The sequence below is a fragment of the Ambystoma mexicanum genome, chromosome 5p (assembly GCF_040938575.1).
Source record: "Ambystoma mexicanum isolate Mex_15411 chromosome 5p, UKY_AmexF1_1, whole genome shotgun sequence".
NCBI lineage: Eukaryota > Metazoa > Chordata > Amphibia > Caudata > Ambystomatidae > Ambystoma > Ambystoma mexicanum.
Genome location: NC_090930.1, coordinates 172,622,537 through 172,644,482, shown reverse-complemented (window position 1 = coordinate 172,644,482; position 21,946 = coordinate 172,622,537). Strand labels below are relative to the sequence as shown.

Here is a 21,946-nt window from a genome sequence, read left to right as displayed (position 1 = left end):
ATGACTATCAAAAGCAGTGACGTAGAAGAAAAACTAGAATCCTCAAAGCCATCGATTGCAACCGACTCAACTGACAGATGAAAAAACAGACTTGATCCTGAAATAGATTCTGAAAACAATAGATGGATCACATCGGAAAAACCCCTTATCCGATCACGAAAGAAAGCAGTGACCAGATGGTTCCCACCCCACCTCAAAGTAATGAAAATAACAAACCGGAAACTAGAACAAGAATGGAGGAAAAACTACGACCAAGACAAAAGGATAACATATCAAACACAGATCAGATCGTAGAAATTAGATATTTTCAAAGTGAAAAAGAAATCCTACCGGATTACAACTCAGAAAGAACTGTTCAGCATCGTTAACTAGATGCGAAATTCCCCCTGAATCAATCACACACCGGTCCCCTCGCAAAAACTATGTAATGATCTTGCAGATCACTTTAAGAGTATAATCACCAACATACATTGGATCATTCCAAGTAGCCCGACAAACCGACCGTTATCCACATCCAGCCAACCCCTTGGTCACCGAACAGGCTGAACATCTTTCCCCAAATGTCAAGAGCAAAATTCATCAGCTTGGCGAGCAAAAGCAACAAGGCAGGCTCCCTGTTACGGAGAATGTTAATTTTAGTGCTCCATTCCTCCCACCTTAGAGACCCCCAGCTCTTTGGTTGGACTTAAGACTTTTTAATTTTAACCCTGGGGTGAGTGAGACCTTTTTTATCACTCTATCGTGGGGCTTTTAACCTAACTTGGAATACGGGTTTTCACTGTATTTGAAGTCTGACAAACTCCATAGGAATCTACTATTTGTATGGTGAGACGCAGCACGTTCAGTGCAGTGTCACTGAGCAGTCCTTTGAATTTCTCTTAAGGTTTAAGTACCTTTTCTTGTGTGAACTACAGTTGCCAAGAATAGTAAAGTGAAACTGACTTTACGTGCCTTTTTCTCTTTGTAGGTCCAGCACATACCATCTCAGGTGACATTTTTATGTTACCCTCCCTACTTTAAATGGCTGGTGGCAGCGGTTAATTTTTTCTACCATTGTGCTTTTCTACTGCAGGCTGAACCCTCAGTTGCAGTACAGTACCTATGGGTGACCATTTTCTAAATGGCCACGGATTTCTTTTTTCGCCATTTTCTGTTTTTGAGGTCGGTCTTGGGTTTTACTCTGTGCGTCGAAACAGATTTGAGCCCTTTGTTTGACTTACCTTTGGTGGGCTGCAGCCCCGAAGCCCACCTCTGACTCCAGTGTGTCTGGAAGGACAAGATGTGATGGAGTGCCCCCAAACCCATGTCCTTTGTCTCTAGGCATCCCTGAATGCAACTGTAAGGGTGTCCCTAATTGTAAGCCTGTCCCTAATTACGCTCACACCAGAATAAATACATCCCTCTAGGGAAATAAGGCCAAGAGTCTATCTTGTAACATTAACAAGTTTAATCCTACAAAAAATGAGGATGATAGCAAAGGACTCTGCTCCCTGAACGGTCTTCTTCTGTCCTCCTTCTGTTCCTTTCTCCTGCCACAGTGGTCCCAGGCAGGAGGTTCTATAGGCCTATCTTGCTGTAGTTACGACACTGGATACAGGCCCTGGCTTCATCCCAATCCATCCTGTTTCCATACAAGGGATGCTCCAAAGCCTTCCTTTCTTCATTGTCAGTGGTTCAAAAAGCAAAAATCTATTCTTTGGAAAGGGGAGAGAGAAAATGTACACCTTTTCCTGGTATATGGAGGGCGAACGTATTGAGAGAGTCGCCGAATTCAAATACATAGGTATCATGATTGACAATTCGCAACATGAAAATGCTATGCAAAAACATCTGCTGGTTAAAATAAAGAGCCTAACTTCACAGGCAAAAGCGATGGACAAGAAATGTGGCCGCTTCTCTCTAACACCTATCGTGGACTACTACAAAGCTAAGGTTGTTCCTTCACTTGTTTATGGTGCTGAAGCCATGCCAGGGATACCCAAAAAAACCTGGCTCATACTAGAAAGTCACTACTGGAGGAAAATCCTGAACTTACCCAATTCCACGCCTATGGTCTTAATGAGACGTGAATTGAGCCAGCTCTCACTATTATCGATAGTGGAAAGAAACACCAGGATGCTGTTCAGGAATCTTCTGTTGGATAATCGCCCAGAGTTACTTGAAGCTGTCAATAACGAGGCAGAGGGAGGATGATATACGGTCATAAACCAATGGTATGAAGAACAAGAAGCCAAATTGAATCTGATCCAATGCTCCAAAAAAGAGTTAATTGACAATCCTATGAAGATTCACAAAAAACTAAATGAACTTGATTGGGCTAGCACCTGCGATCAGGCAGCATCATACAAATTGGTTTTCCATCTGCTCTATGTGAACCACAAACTCCATGTTCTCCAACCATTTGTGAAAAAATATCCAAGCTGAAGAGCACTTTTTTAAGAGCACGTCTCAACTTGTTACACACAAATGAAATTCTGGAGATACGAGGCATGGCTCTCTCGAACAAATGCAGATTCTTTAAAGACCCGATTGTAATAGAAACGACGAGGCACCTCCTCCTATCATGTTCTGGAGTCGAAACCATCAGAAGACCTTACCTGAAGCCTGTTCTAGCTACAGCCCACACTTTTGATGAGGATGTCTGGTGGTCGAGACTTATTGGGGGAGGAAGAACAACTTGGGTTACGGCCACAGCAAAAAGTTTTGGATTCGATTCTATCAACGATAGACAAAGAAAAAGAAACAAAGGATCTGACAATCAAAGCAACACACAATCGTTTAAAAACCCTTGGGTTAAATAAAGTATAAAGAAAAAAAAAAAGAAATTGTCAGTGGTTTCTGTCAGAACATGGCGCTCTACATTTTGCTACCTTACGTAGAAACACACTGCTGCTCTGCTGCTTTTACAAACCTTGAGGCCGAGCCCCAGGAAAACCTAAACCTTTCTAAACAATTTTCATTCAGTCTGTCCATATTTCATTCATTCTACTCTTGTTTTTATCTGATCCAGTTATCTCCTTTAAATCTTATTTTCATAATTCTGCATTTTGTCGCACAGAGCATGTAAAACCCATTTTTAGCCTGCATGGGACCTTTGACAGACAGTAGACAGCTGGTGAGTGAATTTGTGCTTTCAGCGCTAGTGAAAACCACGGAAGCCTGTAGTTCATTTTTAGCACAAGCTGCATTCTTGCCAGGAAGGAAGGGGGAGTTTGCCTTTTTACCGTACTAAGATTTTTACGAATGCATAGGATATGACATTTACAAATGTATTCAGCTAAGTGTTAATGGAGCCTTATATTTAAACAATAACTTCCTTCTTCAGTGTCTGCCCATGTCCTCCTTCAGTGCCTTCCCATGTCTGTGTATGTGATTATATCTGCATGAGAGCCTTGCCAGTGCCTTTAGCGCCTAAAATAGGTCTTGCCTAATTCTAAAGTGCTTGGGGTTGCCGGAAGACCCTAGTTCCTTCCCAGCACAACCAGTCCTGATTGGCTGGCTGTTCTTTCAGGACAGCCACCCTGCTCTGTGATTGACAGCCTAGGCTGTGCATGAATGGGAGAAACCTGCTTAAAAGGAGTGTTTTGGGACTAGAGGCAGAGTCGACCACTGAGAGAAACACCCAACGAAGAAACGGTGAACAAAGCTTGCTTGAATTACCTGGTGAAGCCCTGCTGCTGTGCTGAAACTAGTTTTTCAATTCAACAGAGAAGCTCTGGAAGGGACCACTTCTTCCCTTGGGTTAGTGGGGCCAACTAACCCCCAGATGAACTCCACTGGACCATCTTCAAAGGAACCGAAGAGGATGAACTCCACTGGACAAAGGAACCGAAGAAGAGCTTGAAGAAGACGCCTGCTGCAACTCCTGGACTGTTGGTTTGCCCGGTGAAGCCCTGCTGCAGTGCCAAATTGCAAAGTTTGCATCGACCGAGAAGCCCCTGCAAGGACGACTTCTCCCTTTGAGTTGGTGGGCCCAATCAACTCCAAAGTAAGCCACCTGGATATCCAGAGTTGCTGCAGGAAACTGAATAGCCAGGGAGAGGAACACCAGATTGTGTGCGTTGCTTTTTAGTTGGCCTAAAGCTTTTGGAAGTTCCTCCAGACTCTGACGAAGCAGGACTGACCAAGCCTGAGCCCCCTCAGCAGAGAGCAGATCCCAGAAGCAAAGAAAGTGCACCTTGACAGCCAGGAACAATGTTGTTGCTATTTGCGTTAGCCGCAAGAAGCTGAAACGTGAAACAGCCACCGTGAAGTTTGCCGGTTGCAAGTTTTGACAGTCCCAGTGCATTTCAGGAGTCCCCCAATGTCCTCCCTATTGTCCCCATGACTGAAGGCCAGGAACAGTGAGATCTGCAGAGTATCACAGGAACAGAAATCATCAGCTTCATCTTTTCTTCTTTACCAAGGTACTGTAAAACAAGTCTAAGAGAACTTAGCTCTTACTGTGGAAGTGCTTGTAACTTCTGCAGTTCACAACTCTAATCAGCTTGTGGTCTTACATTTGATTCTTCTTTTTATCAAAGACTCCTAAGAACTTGTGCAAAGACTTTTCCATTTACTTACCTCAAGAGCTGCATCCTATACAAGACCTTTGCCTATTGACTTTGGCTTAGCCTATTGAATTGTATGACTCTTCTAAGAGGATCTGAAATTATTTGCCCTGCTTAAGAATATTGGTGATCTCTTGTGTTCTAAAAACCTTTGCCTTTTACCAACTTTTTAAGAGTGTTCTGAATGCCAACAGTAAGATATTAATGTCCCCAGCACCCATGTTATTGAAGTCACCTGTGGGTGTAGGCTGTGTCTGTAAGCAATCCCAAAAGGGTCTTCTCTGATTCAGAAACTCAGTGTACAGTATTGAAGTGTATTTGTGTGTTACTATTATATTGCTCCCTTCTAAAGAAGGCTTAATAACTGACTGATAAATTAATAATTGTTTATGCAAGAAACCTTGAGTGTAAGAGTTTATTTGAATACCTGTAACTTTGAATCTTTGTGTAACTCCACTACAGCTCACATTGACCCCTCTTGAGATGAGCCTGGCTGCTCAACACACTACCAAAACTGTATAGTGCAAGCTTATACCAAAGGTTGGGCTTCCTATACTCGTAGTAATAGTTGCTTGTAGTGTTCCCAGAGGGTACTGCATTCAAACTTTGCCTAACACTGCACCATTCAAACAGCAGTGGCTATCCAAACTTGGATAACCATTGGGCATATCTGCCCAGCAACAGACCTTCAATCGCCAAGATGTTTAATGGGAATGGACAGTCCCGCCCCCCAAATTCGGGCTCTCACACTACATGAAAGCAGCAGCTTTCCCTGGGATAGGGCATTTCATACATGGCATTTCCTGTCCCGAGAAGGCGAAACAACTATATGGCCAAAGTGCAAGCGAATACCTCATGGCACATCCATTTTAGTTTGCTAATCACCCCGGTAGCAATTTACAGGGAATGCAAAAGTGTACAATGTAAACTGCTACTAAACCGATGGATAAATAACAGATGCCACTAGCCTGTTATAGGCATATTGTAAAAGTAACCAAAAAGCCATTACAGAAGCAGTTAAAAGGATATTAAATATCATAACCACAGTCTCACCGCACTGCTAGTTTTATGGACTGATCAGATCCCACATAAAAATGAGAAAAAGGGCATGGAAAGTAAAGCATAAGGCTTTACTTGCCTTAGAAATGTCAGGAATCCAAACAAAGCAAAAAGGGGTGTCCCTTGGGCGTATTTGGAAGAAAATCCACAAAAGAAAACCATTTCATAATAGTTAGACACCGGTGGGGTCTGGCACATTGGTGTGGTGCTCAGAAGGGCAGGCCCCATTCAACATTTTTTGTAGGGACAGCACTCCTTTGGTGTAGCTTTTCCTCTCTTTTACCCAACCAGTTGTGAAGAGTTGAGAGCCATGAATAAGAGTTCAGAAATCTCCCTGAAAAGGTTTTCTGTTCATGAATGTTAAGTCCAAATCTTAGGCGTTTGTCAATTTTCTTCGGCACTTATTTGCTTCTGAATGAGTTTGTTGTGAGTAAACTGACTAAATACGATTTCATCAAAGCCTATATTTAATACTGCTTACAGATGTCACAGGACTAAGTTCTTCTCAAATTCATTTGTAATGACATATACATGTTATGGTTTGCAGGTGTCCAATTTATGTGGGATTGCTGCTGTGAATCTCTCAAGAAAACAAAGAAGGAGCAGGGTTCTGGGTGTATTCTTGCCCATTGTATGGGTCTCGGAAAGACTTTGCAAGTAAGTTCACTGCATTGCTGAGGGATGATCACTATTAAGAGTTAAACATGGATATGTAGTGAGACATATGTCCTATTGTGTGCATTGTCACTGTACTTTATAAAAAAAATGAATCAGTGGGCTTATTAGAAATACATTGTCTTTCATTGTTTATTTATAATGCGCTTAATACCATACCTGAGTTCGGGTTCTAAGCGCGGATCCAGGATTCAAACCTCAGTTTTTCTGCGTGGGCTTGCTACCAAGACCAGCACGTTGCCCCCAGTGCTGTCCTCGACATGTACGATGTGCGCCCCTTGACAAACTTAATGATCCTCCTCTTGGTTTGGTTGCACTATGTACCATGCTTGTGCCACATTCTGAAAAATAAAATAGCATTGTACCTATGGGGAAGCTTGTAGGAGACCAGGATCGTCACTCTATGGTTAACAAAATGTTTTGGCCCACAAATAAGATCCCTCACCATTGACAATACGTTTTTAGATCTTATAGGAATTGTAGTTTAGGACAGAACCAGATGTGCAAGCTAGGCTACTCAACATGCCCTTTGACGGCCCGAGGCTGTTTAGCAGCAAGGCAGATGAGAGTTCAGAAAAGCTGCCGACCTTCAAAGCCTGCGGCTAAATCACACAGCGCCGCTTTAGACAGCCTCAACAGGTCAGAGAAGATTCCCTCGTGGTGGACGATGGAGAGGTGCTAAGCCAACCCAAGCAGCAGCAACTTAACATGCAACCGCTGCTTCAGCCAGCTCAAAAACAATCCGAGTCCTTGACTCACAAGACCGCGGTGGGAGGCATACTTACTCAACATCTGAACTAATGGCAAAGCATTACTTCAGATACTTGGGCACTGGAAACTGTAGCCCAAGGTTACTGCCTTTCTTTCCAAAGAAGGCCTCAGGATCATCCACATGGGAACAACTCTTTCAAAATACTGCATCCTCTCCTTGCGCAGGAAATGTTGACCCTGCTAGAGAAAGGTGCAATAGAACATGTACCTGTAGCGGAAAGGAACTGTTGGGGAGAATTCCTCTCTACTTTAGAGACCCCCAGCACTTTTGCTGGACTCTGGGACTTTTTAATTTTGAACCTGGAGAGAGTGAGAACTTTTTCCCACTCATGTATTTTTCTGTGATTTAACAGTTTCTTTTTGGTTTGGAGTCTGACAAACTGACAAAACTCATCTTTGCATTGTGACACACAGCACTTTCAGTGCAGTGTCATAGGGAAGGTTTATGGCAATGCATCGAAATGCAAATCCATCAATGGAAATCCATTGAATGCCATTGCATCTTTTACATGTGTATTTCCATTGAAACTAGTCCATCAAATACATAAAGTTTAGATGGATATGCACTTTAAAATTAAAAAAATAGCATTCCGATGCATTTTTCTGTAACTTTAAAACGTTACATGGAGCTGTCCAGTGCTGAAATTTCGGAACTGGCCAGCTCCTTGTAAGATTTTAAAGTTTATTGTATATTGGATAACCCCCACGAACACACTCTAACCCTTAATCTAACCCCCCTAGCCCTAACCCCTAGCCCCTAATTATCCATCGAAATTAACCAAATGAAAATTATTCAATGAATATGCCTTCCATGGAAAGGCAATTCAATGAATCATTTTCGATGGGAAGGTATTCGATGAATGTTTTGGATGGAAAGTCCAGATACCCACAGTGAAGTCTCTTGGGTGTAAATACCTTCTCTTGGATAAACTACTGTTTTCCAAGAGCAGTAAAGTTAAATTCACTTTCTCCAGCATGGGGTCTGGCATGGATTCACATGCTCATGAATATTCCCCGTCGTCAGGCTGGGAATCCTCGGTAAAGAAAAAATCAGTATCAGTTTCGTTTCTGATCTGTCTTTCGTAGTAGTAACCAATCACTGATCTCTGCGTCATACTGACCACAGCCAATGACTGCCCTCTACCTAAGCCCCGCCTCTGGCAGCCAACATCAGATTTTTACCGCACGTTCAAGTGTTAGGAGTCCTCGTGCTTAGCTCTCGAGCTTTTACTGCGTGTTTCGTGCTTTTTCAGGTGAATTTTCACATTTTTTCAGTTAATCGAGCCTCAAGCTACACCGTTTCTACTCCCGTTAACGGCTACCCGTTGCAGGATTTTCCTACGCCCCTCAAGGGTGAAGATTAGATATCGTCGAATCAACTTCTTGGAGGATTCCAGAAGATTCGCGGCCTACTTCGAGATGGCCCAGGATGCAAGTTCGTAGCCCGGACCCAAGCTGTTTCGCAGCTGCCCTTGATGCGGGCTGCAGAATGCGTTTAAGGAAGACGAACATTCGCAATGCCTCTGTCTTCATGGGGACAAGACTCATGTAGAGAAGGACTGCCAGTTCTGCAAGAACTTGTCGTAGCGGACCATGAGGGACCGTCGATCCCGTCTCGCCAGCTGGTTGGAGAAAGGCTCAACGGGTGAGGAGAAGAAGAAAGGGTCCGAGCGGGCTTCTAAGTCCTGTGCGGGCGCCCCGGCGACGGGGGCCCAACACCAGGCCAAGTGCTGCGAGTCTGCTGGCTCCGGGAGCGCCGAAAGGTCGGGCTCTTTGGTCGCCAGGCAGGGCGCACCTTCCCCGGCATCGTCAACCACGAGCCAGCGCTCCGGTTCGGGGAAGAAGTCCGAGACCCCGGGTAAGCTTCGAGAGAAGCCCCGTCCGATCCCGGAAGAGGGGGAGCGAGGCATCGCCCCTCCCCCGAAGGAGAAGGCCCGGGACGCACCTAAGGTGGTGAAGGCCCCTACCCAGCAGGCTAAGTCCTCTATCGAGGCGATTGTGGCGACTCTGGCCAAGCCGGCAGAGACCCCGCCAGCGGAGACTGCCTCCGGAACTAGAGTTTCCCTGCCGCCAAGAAGGGAATCCTCTTTTCAGCCCATCGTCGTGGCCGCCATGATGGAAGAAGCGAGGGGGGGCACGGTAGCCTCCTCGAGCTCGGAGTCAGCCTCGGAGGAGGAACTGACCGAGGCCATGAGGAACCTCAAAGTCCAATTCGAGAAGGTTTGATCCCGTAAGGAAGATCCTCGGGAAATAACCGAGGAAGAAGACGGTGGCGAGGAAGAGCAGCCTTCCCTTCCGGCGCGGCCGGAACCTAGGCCTCAGGATGGCTCGGCAGCCATTTTGTCTGTGATCCAGTCCTTATGCTCTGAGATAAGGATGAGATTCCCATGGCCCAGGCCGGAGGACCCGCAACCTGGCCCGTCGGGAAGTCCTCAGAACAAACAATGGAGGACCCAACCCTCTCCTCCGCTCGCCCCCGTAAGGCCTACATTTCCCTCCTCGTCCTCCCACGAGTCGGGAGATGATGATGCGTTGGGCTCGACGACGGGTTCTGAGGGCGACGGCGACGGAACGGGTCTCCCGTCGCACAGGCCTCGCCGCCTGACGAGATTGGCTCATTCCACGCCATGATCGCCAGGGTGTCCGAATTGTTCCAGCTCTGCCCGGAGGAGCAGAAAAAGGAAGGTTTCCTCTATCAGCGCCGGGAGGCCAAGAGGAAGACTGTCATCGCGGTGCCTCTAATCGATGACATCTGGGAGGAGGGTCTGTCGGTTCTCAAAAACCCCTCCACAGCACCAGCCAAACGGGTCCGGTACGAGAAGAAGTACCGGGCCCCCGAAACCGCTCCCCTGTGCCTCAGGGCCCAGCCAACGCCAGACTCGGTCGTCTCGGCGGAAGTGAAGAAGAAAGCGGCGGGGTCAGGAGCCTCGACGTCGAATTCCCCGCCGGACGGCGAGGGAAAGAAGTTGGACGCCATGGGGCGGCGGGTCATTTCGTCGGCGGCGACGATGATCAAAGCGGCCAACGCCCTGGCGATCGTGGCCCGTTACGACAGGGAGCCCCCATATTGGACTTCCTGCTGGACGACAAGAGGTCTGAGGCCCTGGAAATACTGCAAGAGTGCGAGGTGGCGTCGGACCACGCCATAACGGTGTCAACCGATATTGCCGATACCGGGTTCCGCCAGCTGGGCAACGGTTTTTGCCTACGATGACGGGGTTGGCTCCAGGCGACCGACTTCCGTCAGGACGTCCAGACCAAGGTGTTGGACATGCCGTTCGTCAGCAGCAACTTGTTCGGGAAGGCGGTGGACGAATCCCTCCAAGCCATAAAAACGGAGACGGCCCGAGCCCTTCAGCAACGACGGCCCTTTCGGAGCTCCGGAGGCAGACAGGGTGCCTCCAAGGGATCCAGCGGTGGCTCGTCCTACCGCCAGGCGGCACGCTCCTCGTCTCAGGAGGCCTACAGGGGTCGCGGCAAGCAAGGGAGCGCCTCGCTGCCGTCGGCAAGGTGGCCAGGGCGGCAAGGCCACCACCTCCAAGCAGGACTGAACCGGCCGTGGTCTCGGGCCCCCACCGAAGCACCCCGGTGGGAGGCCGGCTGACGAATTTCGTCGGCGTGTGGAAGTCCATCTCCACCGACCGTTGGGTGCTGGATACCCTGGCAAGAGGACACTCTATCGAATTCCTGAAGAAGTGCCCTCACGTTCCACTTGTGGCCAGGAAGGAAAATCACTTCCCGCAACTGCTGTTGGAAGTACGGGCGATGCTCAGGAAAGGCGCCATCGAGCTTGTCCCGAAGAGGCTCCGGGGCTCCGGGGTGTACTCAAGGTACTTCCTCGTCACGAAGAAGACTGGCGGCTGGCGCCCCATCCTGGACCTTCGTCGTTTGAACAAATACATCAGATCACAAAAGTTAAGGATGGTCACCCTCCAGCACGTACTGGGACAGTTGGAGGAAGGCGACTTTCTATCGTCGTTGGACCTGGAGGATGCATACTTCCACGTTCCCATCCTCAAAGGTCACCGAAAGTTCCTCAGGTTTGTCGTCCAGGGACGCCACTACCAATTCAGAGCACTGCCGTTAGGATTGAAGTCGGCCCCCAGGGTCTTTACCAAGTGCCTAGCACCAGTGGCGGCGCGGCTGCGCCTGCAGGGGATTCACGTCTACCCCTACCTGGACGACTGGCTCATCCGCTCAAGGACGAGGGAACTCGCCGTCGAACACACTGCGAGGACCGTCCAGCTACTCACAGACCTGGGATTCGCCATAAACTACCCAAAGTCCCACCTGGTGCCGTCGCAGGTGGCCCTGTTTCTGGGAGCAAAGCTCGATACAGTGAGGAGCCTGGCGGCCCCGTCGGAAGAACGGACGAAGACCATTCTAGGCAAAGTGCAGCGCCTGCTAGCCACGGACGTGGCCAGGGTGCGATCCATCAAGTCCCTCCTGGGGATGATGTCCTCTTGCATCTACCTGGTGCGCCTCTGCAGACTACGGATGCGCCCTCTTCAAGAATTTCTCGACGCCCGTTGGATGCAGGCGACGGGCACCTTCGAAGACAGGGTCCCCCTCAACGAGGTGTTCCGGCGGGCGATTCAGTGGTGGGGCGTTCGAGCGCACCTCACGGCGGGCAAGGACTTTCAGACGCCGGCGTACCAGGAGACGGTGACGACAGACGCCTCCCTGGAAGGTTGGGGCGCCCACATGTGAGATCTCCACGCAAGAGGCCTCTGGCTCCCGGAGGAGAGGCTCCTGCACATCAACGTCCTGGAATTCTGAGCCGTGTTCTGGGCTCTCAAATCGTTCCTCCCGTCGCTCAAGGGCAAGGTTGTGCGGATCTTCACAGACAACACCACAACAATGTTTTACATACGGAAGCAGGGAGGCACCAGATCCCCAGCCCTATCCAAGGAGGCACAGGATCTGTGGCACTGGGCGGTTCCCCAGGGGATGTTTCTGGTTCCCTGCCACCTGGCAGGAGAAAGCAACACCATCGCCGACTCGGACCCCGGACCTTCTGGACTTGTCAACGTCCCCTCCCATCAAGCTGTCGGCGGACGCGGACCTTCTCTCCAGAGAAGGAGGCGCCATCTTCCACCACGACCCGGCGTCGCTGAACCTGCAGGCTTGGCTCCTGCAGCGCTAGAGTTTGGAGGCTACGATATACCGGCCGATAACAGAGAGGTTCTTGCAAAGGCCAGGGCGTCCTCGACTCTCAAATGCTACGGTCATAAGTGGAAGAGGTTCTCTATCTGGTGCCGAGCACAGAAGATAATCCCCTACGGATTACGGCCCCTCAAGTGCTGCCGTACCTGCTATCGCTGGCAAAGGCTGGGCTACCCCATGCCTCCATTAAGATTCATCTGGCAGCGATCTCCAGATATACCAGAACCACAGGACGGACGTCCCTGTGGTCCCATCGACTGGTAAGAGTTTATGAAAGGACTGTTCCGGTCGTTCCTGCCGGTCAAGGCCCCGGCGTGGGAACTTAACGTGGTGCTGACCAGGCTCATGGGGCCCCCATTCGAGCCAATGCACACCGCACCGATGAAGTTTGTGTCGTGGAAGACGGCATTCCTGGTGGCCATTACCTCCGCACGACGAGTGGGAGAGATCCAGGCCCTATACTGCAAAGCACCGTACTTGACTTTCCATGCCTCGAGGGTGGTGCTTAGGACGCACCCCTCCTTTATGCCCAAGGTGCCGTCGGACTTCCATCTTAACGAGCCCTTGGTGTTACCTGTTTTCTTCCCGTCTCCTTCGTCGTCGGCCGAGAGGACTTTGCACTTGCTGGATGTGGCTAGCGGGCTGAAGTTCTACGTGGACCGCACAAAGAGTTTCCGGAGGACATCACAGCTGTTCGTGAACTTTGGACCTGTGAATCAAGGGAAGGCTCTCTCGAAGTCTTCTATTTCCAGATGGCTCTCCGGCTGCATCATGCACTGCCACCGGTTGGCTAACCGACCGGTGCCAGGCCGTCCTAGAGCCCATTCGACCAGAGCGATCGCTGCTACTACGGCGTTCTTATCTGGTGTGCCCCTGCTGGACATCTGCAGGGCTGCTACGTGGAGGTCGACGCACACCTTCACGAGATTCTACTGCGTCGATCGGGATTCCAGGGAGGAGTCCAGGGTCGGCCAAGCAGTGCTGCGCAACCTGTTCGCTTAAGGTGAGCCTGGTGAGGAGGTAAGGGATGCTTAATGATTTTTTTTTTGTATTGCTTAATGTTGAGCCTTTTGCCACCCCCTGTGGTTGTGCATGTGTGTACTGCTATTTATTCTTATATTCATGAGCATGTGAATCCATGCCAGACCCCATGCTGGAGAAGGAACAAGTTACTTACCTGTAACTACTGTTCTCCAGCATGGGTCTGGCATGGATTCACATGCGAACCCTCCCGCCGACCCCTCTGCGGCTCTTCACTTGGTCATACTGCCTCTTCACGTGCTACCAAATCTGAAGGTGGCTGCCAGAGGCGGGGCTTAGGTAGAGGGCAGTCATTGGCTGTGGTCAGTATGACGCAGAGATCAGTGATTGGTTACTACTACGAAAGACAAATCAGAAATGAAACTGATACTGATTTTTTCTTTACCAAGGATTCCCAGCCTGACGACGGGGAATATTCTTGAGCATGTGAATCCATGCCAGACCCATGCTGGAGAACAACAGTTACAGGTAAGTAACTTGTTACTTACTTACCATTTGCAACTTTCTAGACCCAGCACACACTGTCTTACAATAGGGTGATGGAGGGGTTACTTGGTATCCCCTTTGTCTAGTTTCTCATGTAACATTTTTTGTTACCCTTTCTACAATTAATGGTTGGTGGCAGAGGTTTACTTTTAACTACCATTGGGAGTTTTTACCACGGGCTGCATTCGAGTCTACAGTAAAGCACCCATGGGTGCCCATTTTGTCAAAATGGCCCTGGTCTTCTTTTTTCTCCATTTCTTGTTGGAAAGGTCCTCCTTGAGATTTACTTAGCGTGCCAAACTCGGTTTGGTCCCTTTGTTCGTTTTGTCTTTGGCGGGATTCACGAGTTAAGCCTGCCTTTGGCTCCAGTATGACTGGCAGGGGCAGGAAGTGAGGGAGGTGCCTTAAGCTCCCTGTGCTTAATCCCCTAGGTTACAGGAATGCACCCAAAGGTGGATGGCCAGCTGGCTGTCCGGCAAGGACAGCCACCCTGCTGTGTGATTGACGGCTAGGCTGGAATGAATGGGGTAAACCAGCATAAAAGGCAAGGCTTTTTGGGTTGGAAGGCAGATTCGACCACTGGACGAAGGAATCCGAAGAAGTGATTGGAAGAGACGCCTGCTGCAACTCTTGGACTGATGGTTTGCCCGGTGAAGCCCTGCTGCTGTGCCGAAGCTCTGAACTCGACTCGACTAGAAGAACCCTGCAACGACTACTTCTCCCTTTGAGTTGGTGGGACCAATCAACTCCAAAGTGAACTAGTTTGGACATCCTCTCGGAACTGGCTGTACTTCTCCCTGCTACTGCTTGAGCTGAAGTGCCAGGGAGAGGAACATCAAACAGAGTGCATCACTTTTAAGGCAGACCCAAGCTGCTGGATGATCCCACAGACTCCCAGCCTGACCCACCTCAACCGAGTGCTTGACCCCAGATGGGGGAAAGTCAGTGTGGTATCCTTGAGACTGCGGGAGTGCCATTTGCTGAGACACGGGGAGCTGAAACAGCAAAGTGCAGCTGAATAGAAGTTTGTCCTTTTCTGCCGTTGACCATCCCGTTGTGTTGCAGGAGTCCCCAGAAGTCCTCCCTCTTGTCCCCAAGACTGAGGCACAGGAACAAAAGGATCTGCAGAGCTACACGGGAACAGAAGCCAGCTGGAACTATTTCTTCTAGCCACAGGTACTGTACAGTCTAAGAGAACTTGCTTCTTGTCGTCGTAACCTTACTTGATCAGTTGAGACTTGTCTTGGTTACATGAGTAGAGTTGCTTACATCTTCTACCTCTCACAAGCCTCCCAGTTTATGACCCTACATTTATTCTACTTTTTCTACAAAGACTTCTCAAACATTGTGTAAAACTTTTACTTACCTGCAAGAAGTGCTTCAGCCCACCTAGATTTTTGCCCAATTGACATTGGCTGGCCTGGCTCCCTGAATGACCCTTCTTTCCTCTGCTTGTGTTTTACCTACCCTCCAGGAAAGGGTTAATTTGCACTGGGAGGGTTCAAAAGTACTTACCTGCTTCAGAATATTTGTGTGATCTCTTGTTTTGTTCTGAAACCTCTTCACTTTAACACTGACTCAGTATTGCTCTGAATGTACCAGTGATATATTCATGTCCACAGTATCCTAGCTGTTTGTCACCTGAGGGTGTAGGAAGTGTCCAAGTGCCATCCCAAATGGGTACATTCTGATTTAGAGAAACTAAGAGTGTGTATTTTTAACTGTATTTGTGCGTTACTATTATATTGCCCCTTCTGAAGAAGGCGTATTCAACTGACTGTTAAATAAATTCATTGTTTAATCAAGAAACCTTCAGTCTAAGTGTTTATTTGGATACTTGTCACTCTGAATCTCTGTGTAACCTCCCCACCCCCCTCTACTGCTCACATTGACCCCTCTTGAGATAAGCCTGGCTGCTCAGCCACACTACCAACCTTTGTAGTACAGACTTATACCAAAGGTTGGGTTCCTATTGCCAGGAGGTCAAGGTTGTTGTGCACCCAAAGGGTACTGCTCCAAATCTTGCCTAACAATGCAAATAGCTTCTTTTAAGTCCTCAAATTGTCTAGTCGTTTTGTCGTTCCATTCCAATTTACTTTTAAGTCCTCTGTCATTCCCTGAGACTTTGTAACAGCGGCCTTGTGTAGACTGTGCAGTCTAGGATCCATGCCCTACAATAATTACATAAGCCCAAAACACTGCTGCATTTCTTTACAGTACTGGGTCTAGGGGTGGCGTGTACTGCCGCCACTCTGGTAATATGTTTTCCCATTTGCAGAAATAAGTTGCCCCAAGTATAGTACCTCCTGTTGGCAGTATTGTAGCTTCTTTTATCTGCCTTGTATCCTTTGTCCGCCAGCAATTGCAATAATGCAACAGAATCCCTCCTGCACTGTTGTTCATGTTCACTAAATATCATCTGATCATCCACATACTGGATGATTGTGCTAGGCATGTGACTTCAATGTCAATGTAATCTGTACTGGGGTTACATCTCTCAGTAACCCAACATCATGTGGATTAACTTTTCATAATTGTGCTGGCATATATTGCATGTCCTCCTCAAAAAATAAAAATGGCTCGGTCACCACTTCCATCAGGGGGCACTGTACCTTCCTATACTGCATCATGATATCACAAGGAATGCAGATTTCCCAAATAATCTCCCAATTTTGCTCATTGGCCTCAAATAACTCCTCAGTGATTTCCTGTAATTGTAGTGTTGGGTCTACACATACTGTGTGCTACTCACACCCATCCTAGTCTGTTGCAATCAGGACTACTCTTTTGTCTGACACTACTAGTCCTTGCAAATCTAATTACATTATTGTCCTTGCCAACATCTTGGGTGGCATCATGGGTCGGAAAATAAAATCTGTGGGCACTCGCCAACATTTGGTCGCAATTTGAGGCACTGTTTTTGCTAATACCTTGATACTATAGAAAAATATGGCTGGGACCACAGGAACCCCACGGACTACTGACTCCCTTGCCATTGCATTGATTATTACCATTGCTTGAGCTGCACACATCCCTGGAGTGGAACACACACTACCACTTGATCTGTGAATGACATGGCTATATTTAGTTTATTGAGCAGGTCCCTCCCCAACACGTTAACAGGGGAACTCTTTGAATATAACAAGGGAATCCCTACGTGTCAAGAGTTTTACCTGATAATGGAAAGTTCCCCTCCAAAATGCATGATTTAATTGGACCTGAATCTACCATAAATATAAATTGCATGTTTTCTACTTCTGCCCCCACCAAGGTCTCCTCTTCAGGGTTTGCAGTATTCAATAGGATTGTGCACGTGAGTGCTCTCTGTAGGCTGTCCTAATCTGAATATACATTTGTCCCGGGGAATGAAAAATGGCCACCCCCCCCAACAATGTAACTCTTTGGAATGGGGCGCCTGTTCTCCCTGTCATCCAGTTAAACTCTGTTCCCTCACCCTGCTGGAGTTGTTGCCCATGTTAACCTTGCCTGTCAGCCCCATAAGGGAACTGATTTTGACACCCTTGCCCAAATTGCTGTTTTCCCATTCCTTGAGGCCCTTGGAATCCCTGCCCTGGAGATGATGGCCCATAATGAAATCCCATCCCAGGCCTGTTCCTGCACTCCCTTGCGAAATGCCCCCATCTCCCGCAATACCAGCACTGTGATGATCTAATCCTCCTCCCCGAAGCCCTATCCCCCCAAAGCCTCCTGCTCTTGCTCCTAGACATCCTCCTGCTCTTGCTCCTCGAAATCCTCCTCTTCCCCGTGGTGCTCTTTCATACTGTCACTTTGGGTTGAGGTACTGAAACAACCCCCCACCCCATTGTCCCTGTCCTCCTTCGCCTCATAGTACCGCAATTGTGGCAGTCACAATTTGTTGTGTGTCTCCTGTCCTTTTCCCCCCTCAGCTGGTGCCGTCACTGGTGCTTGAACGTCAACCTTATTTAGTTTCTTTTGTGTCAAGTGAATCCAGCGCCGGAACCCAGCTAAGCCCGTTAGAGTCCCGGAGACCCTTGCAGCCTTGCGCTCGCTCCCAGGAGGGGGCGGAGCCTACTGGCGGTCACGTGCAGCGCCACGCGACTCTTCCCAGCTGCAAAAGCCGGACACAGCCACCCTTGCGGCGTTAAGCCCGACAGGGGTAAAGGCACTGGGCTGTTAAGCGGCTGTTACGTGGAGGTGAGCATAAGATACACCTTCATTATATTGTTTCTTATATTATTTCGTGAAACTGCAATTCTAGGCGCAGCACCCTGCTTGACATTACCTCTGGGCTGGGCTTTCATCCTTTCCACCTATTGATTCATAAAAGAAGATAGGAGGCTGATAATGAGACTCCGGAGCACACCCCTCCTTGAAGATATGGTAGACCAGGAAGGATCATACCTTGAGGGAGAGGGTACTGCGGCACCCGACGCATCAGCCCCCTCCTTACCAGGAACATCCCAGACTCCTTCTCACGTCACCCATGCCATCGTTCATGTTGCTAATCTTCTGGCTTCTAAATCCTACGTCCCCCCACCCCTTATTCAGGAAGGTTGGAAAAGAGGTCTGGAATACACTCTAACAACTAAAAAGATTCAAAGCAGAATCAATGATCACTTCATAAGGAAAAGAAATAAGAGCACACATGATCTAGCTGATTTAATTGTTACCTCCAGCCAGTCCTCCTGTACAAATCAGGAGGGTGATAATATCTCCCCTCCATCTTCGTCTACAGATTCTTTCCGCCACTCGGAACTATCATTACTTAAAGCACCAGAAAACGGACTACGGGACGCACAAGAAAGACATACCTCTCCATCACAAGGGATTCCCTTGACAGCCAGGGAGAATACGTTGACAGCACTGAGCTTTGTACTGAACTCCCTAGTGTCCGTTTTTGAACTTCTAAAAACAGAGGTCCAAACACAGGTGATTGATTGCGAAGGCATTGAAGAGATCCCGGAGAGCCCGAGAAACTCCACTGTACCAAATACTCAAGTCTCCCCACACAATGAAACGGTCTTGGATCTTGCAACCCCATGCTACTCCCGAAAAAGAAGGAACAAGCAAAAAAAAAAAAAACTTACCGCAAAAGACACTTGCTCTCACCTACAGTCGGATAAAACCCAAAAAAAATCAAAAAACCAGAAAAACAGAAACCAAAAAAAATCTGGAACCAATGCCTTCCTGAAAAAAATCTCATTGTGTGAGGAAAAGCCCCTCGACCTTGAAGCTGAAATACTCTCAGTAGCTGGACCATCTCAGAATGAAAACCAAAGTTCCTCTAGGTCCACTACTAGGGGACAGGGGAAAAACGGAAAAAAAGAGGTCTCGGCACAAGCAGGGGAGGCTCAAACCAACATTAAGGTACAAACCTCAAACATGGCCATTCAAACGGAGCCAATAAACCCTGTGAGCGGAATTTCCAACAATCAAAGCCCAAAAGTGGCCCAGATGAACATTAAGCTAGCACCTATTTTCCTAAAAAATAAAATCCAAAAAGACATCATCAGCTGTGCAAGCAACACTAGACCGGCGCCTACCAGTCTAAACACCATCGCGAACCCGGCTGTTGAAACTCCAACGGTCGCCTCCTTCCAGCCCCGGCCTACCCTCGACAATGCCTTTACTAAACCCACGCCTAATGAAGCGGTCTGTCGGAATGGTCTAGGAAAATCATCAATCCTAGAGCTGCGCTCATTCACCAGAGTAGTGGAAGAAGAACTAGAGAGCTCTCTTCTCTCCACACCTGCGAGGGCTACAGAACCGGAAATAGCTGACTTCTCAATTCCCAGGATCTGGCTAAGACTGGAAAGACCTAATAGGTATACATCACTCTGCAGATCAGTACTGTTGACGGAAATTAGAAAAAATTACAATCTATTTCTTTTTTCGTCAGATGACATTGAATATGTCAAATTTCCAGTGGCGAATGACAGATTTCTCGTGGAGGTCGGCCTTGTCTCTAGAAGAGCCCATCAGGCAATTATCAGGAATAAAATCGACCTGGCCAGATCAGGCCTCTTGGTGTTTGAGCGAGAAGAGGAAGATAGAGACAGAAACTACTCCTGCCTTTCTCCAAACAGAGAAGTTAGTCCAAGCTTTGGAGGACCAGCTGGTCCAGGGTCAGCACACTCAAGGATCCCGACCCTCAGTCTCAATCTTAATGAAAATCTAATTACAAAACTTCCTGAGATCATTTCCCAAATTCTCGTGAAGTTAGGTGAGGATCAAAATAGTCTTTAGGCATAATGGCCTGGGACTAATCTCCTGGAACACAAGAGGCTCTAGCTTTCTAAAAAAAAAACTTCTAAAAAACAAGCTGTTAGAAAATTTTGATATCTTGTTATTCCAGGAGACTTGGCTCGTTAACTCCATAGAGATAGAGGGCTTTACAGTCCTAAATCTCGGGGCCTCACAAAAACCTAAAGGAAGACCTGCGGGCGGCCTTTTAATGGTCTTAAAAAACTCAAGCATTAAACAAGTTGTCCCTCTATGCAATAATGCAGCAGGCATTCAGGCCTGCAAAATGGAGCTTGACCTACATAACTCAATAACAACCCTAGTGGTTATCAACATCTACTGGAACCAAGCCACCATAAACCTTCAAGACTTCATAGAAATCTTACACAACATATTAACAGTCGCGAAGACCGACTTCGAGAGAGCCCTCATCATCATAGCAGGAGACTTAAACGCAGACCTCACTTCCCTAAGAAATAATCAGGTCGCTCATCGCAAGCTGGCCACGTCACAAAAGGGCAAAACCTGGCGGGACTTTCTCTCCTCCTGGGATTTTGAAAGGATTCTCGAGCAAAATGGGGGCAAGGAAACAGGAAAGCATACATGGTCCCAGGGTTCCCGGCAATCCACATTAGACTATATTTTTGTGACACCAGGCCTTTCGGTGCTCTGCCCGACCCTCACCCTCAACTGGGAAGGTGGTAGTGATCATGCCTGTCTGGAACTCCGGTTTCCAGTCCAACAGAGAGGATCAAATCTACCTCGCTCTGAGGAACTAGTTGCATTCAAGGGAAAACTGAGAGTGGCCAAATATAAATATGGAGGGAAAAAACTAAACCAACTGTTAGAAGCAGTTCCCGCTCCATTGTGGATCGGGGAATTCCACCCAGAAAAATTTGGAAAATTTGTGTGGTCAATTTGTCCACCAAATGAAATAAAAGCCATAGGGAAACAAACACATATTCATCATTTTGACGAAGAAATATACATGCAAAAGAGATTACTTCGTAAATCCATACGAATCATAAAGAAAAAAGGAAGAGGAGACCTGCAAGAAAACTTGCAAAAAATCAAGAAAGCTAAACAATCTTATAGAAATTGGTCCCGCAACCACAAACATCAACTAAAACAAGAAGACGGGGAAAAGATGCTTCACTTAATAAACGCAAACAATTGCAGAAGCTTTTGGGCAGCACTCAATCAGTTGACAACAGGTCGTAACAGCTCACCCTGCAACCTGGTCTCAGAGCAAACCTGGATCGACTATCTGTCCAAGAATTTTGAAAATTCAGGTTCCAGAGATTTTATTGGACCTTCAACTAGTTGGACATTGTCATTCAACCAACAAGATATTAAAGAGCTTATCCTCTCTGCTTCTACGTCAAAGGCTGCAGGGCCTAACGGACTCACTTACCAGGTTCTAAAAAACCAGCCCTCTCTGTGGGCAAAGCTTCTGTACTACCTTTTTCAGGAAATCCTAGAGAATGAGGTCTTCCCTCCATCATGGAAGAATGCATTAATTATTCCATTCTTCAAGGGGGGGGACAGGCTTAACCCGGCAAGCTATCGTCCTATCGGCCTCCTGGATATTGACAGTAAGCTTTTCATGCGGCTCCTCCTGAATGAAATTACACACTGGGTAGATACGAACCACATTCTCTCCCGGCATCAAACGGGTTTCAGGAAGGGCCTTTCCACCAGTTTAAATGGCCTTATCCTGAATTTACTCAGTGAAGGATCTAGCGAGAAGGAGGGCGTTCCACTCTTTGGGGCCTGGGTAGACCTGTCCAAAGCATTTGACCTGGTGGACAGGTCACTCCTCTGGCAGAAGCTTCACAATTGGGGTATGCCAGCTCCCCTACTGGCCATGCTCATGGAATTACACAGGAACACCACCATTAGGGTTAGGTTGGATGATGTTGGCAACCTCTCCGAGGTAATACAGGTTTTCAAGGGAGTGCGGCAGGGGTGCC

General features: G+C 47.9%; 1 protein-coding gene across 1 annotated transcript in view; it reads left to right on the top strand.

Moving 5' to 3' along the window:
* The window catches only part of ATRX (ATRX chromatin remodeler), a 2,430,811-nt gene that overhangs the window by 1,283,347 nt on the left and 1,125,518 nt on the right, over window positions 1-21,946 (top strand). The window contains exon 17 of the mRNA XM_069612585.1: window positions 6,157-6,266. Within this exon, the coding sequence (XP_069468686.1) occupies window positions 6,157-6,266 (110 nt within the window). The remainder of the gene's footprint in view (window positions 1-6,156; window positions 6,267-21,946) is intronic.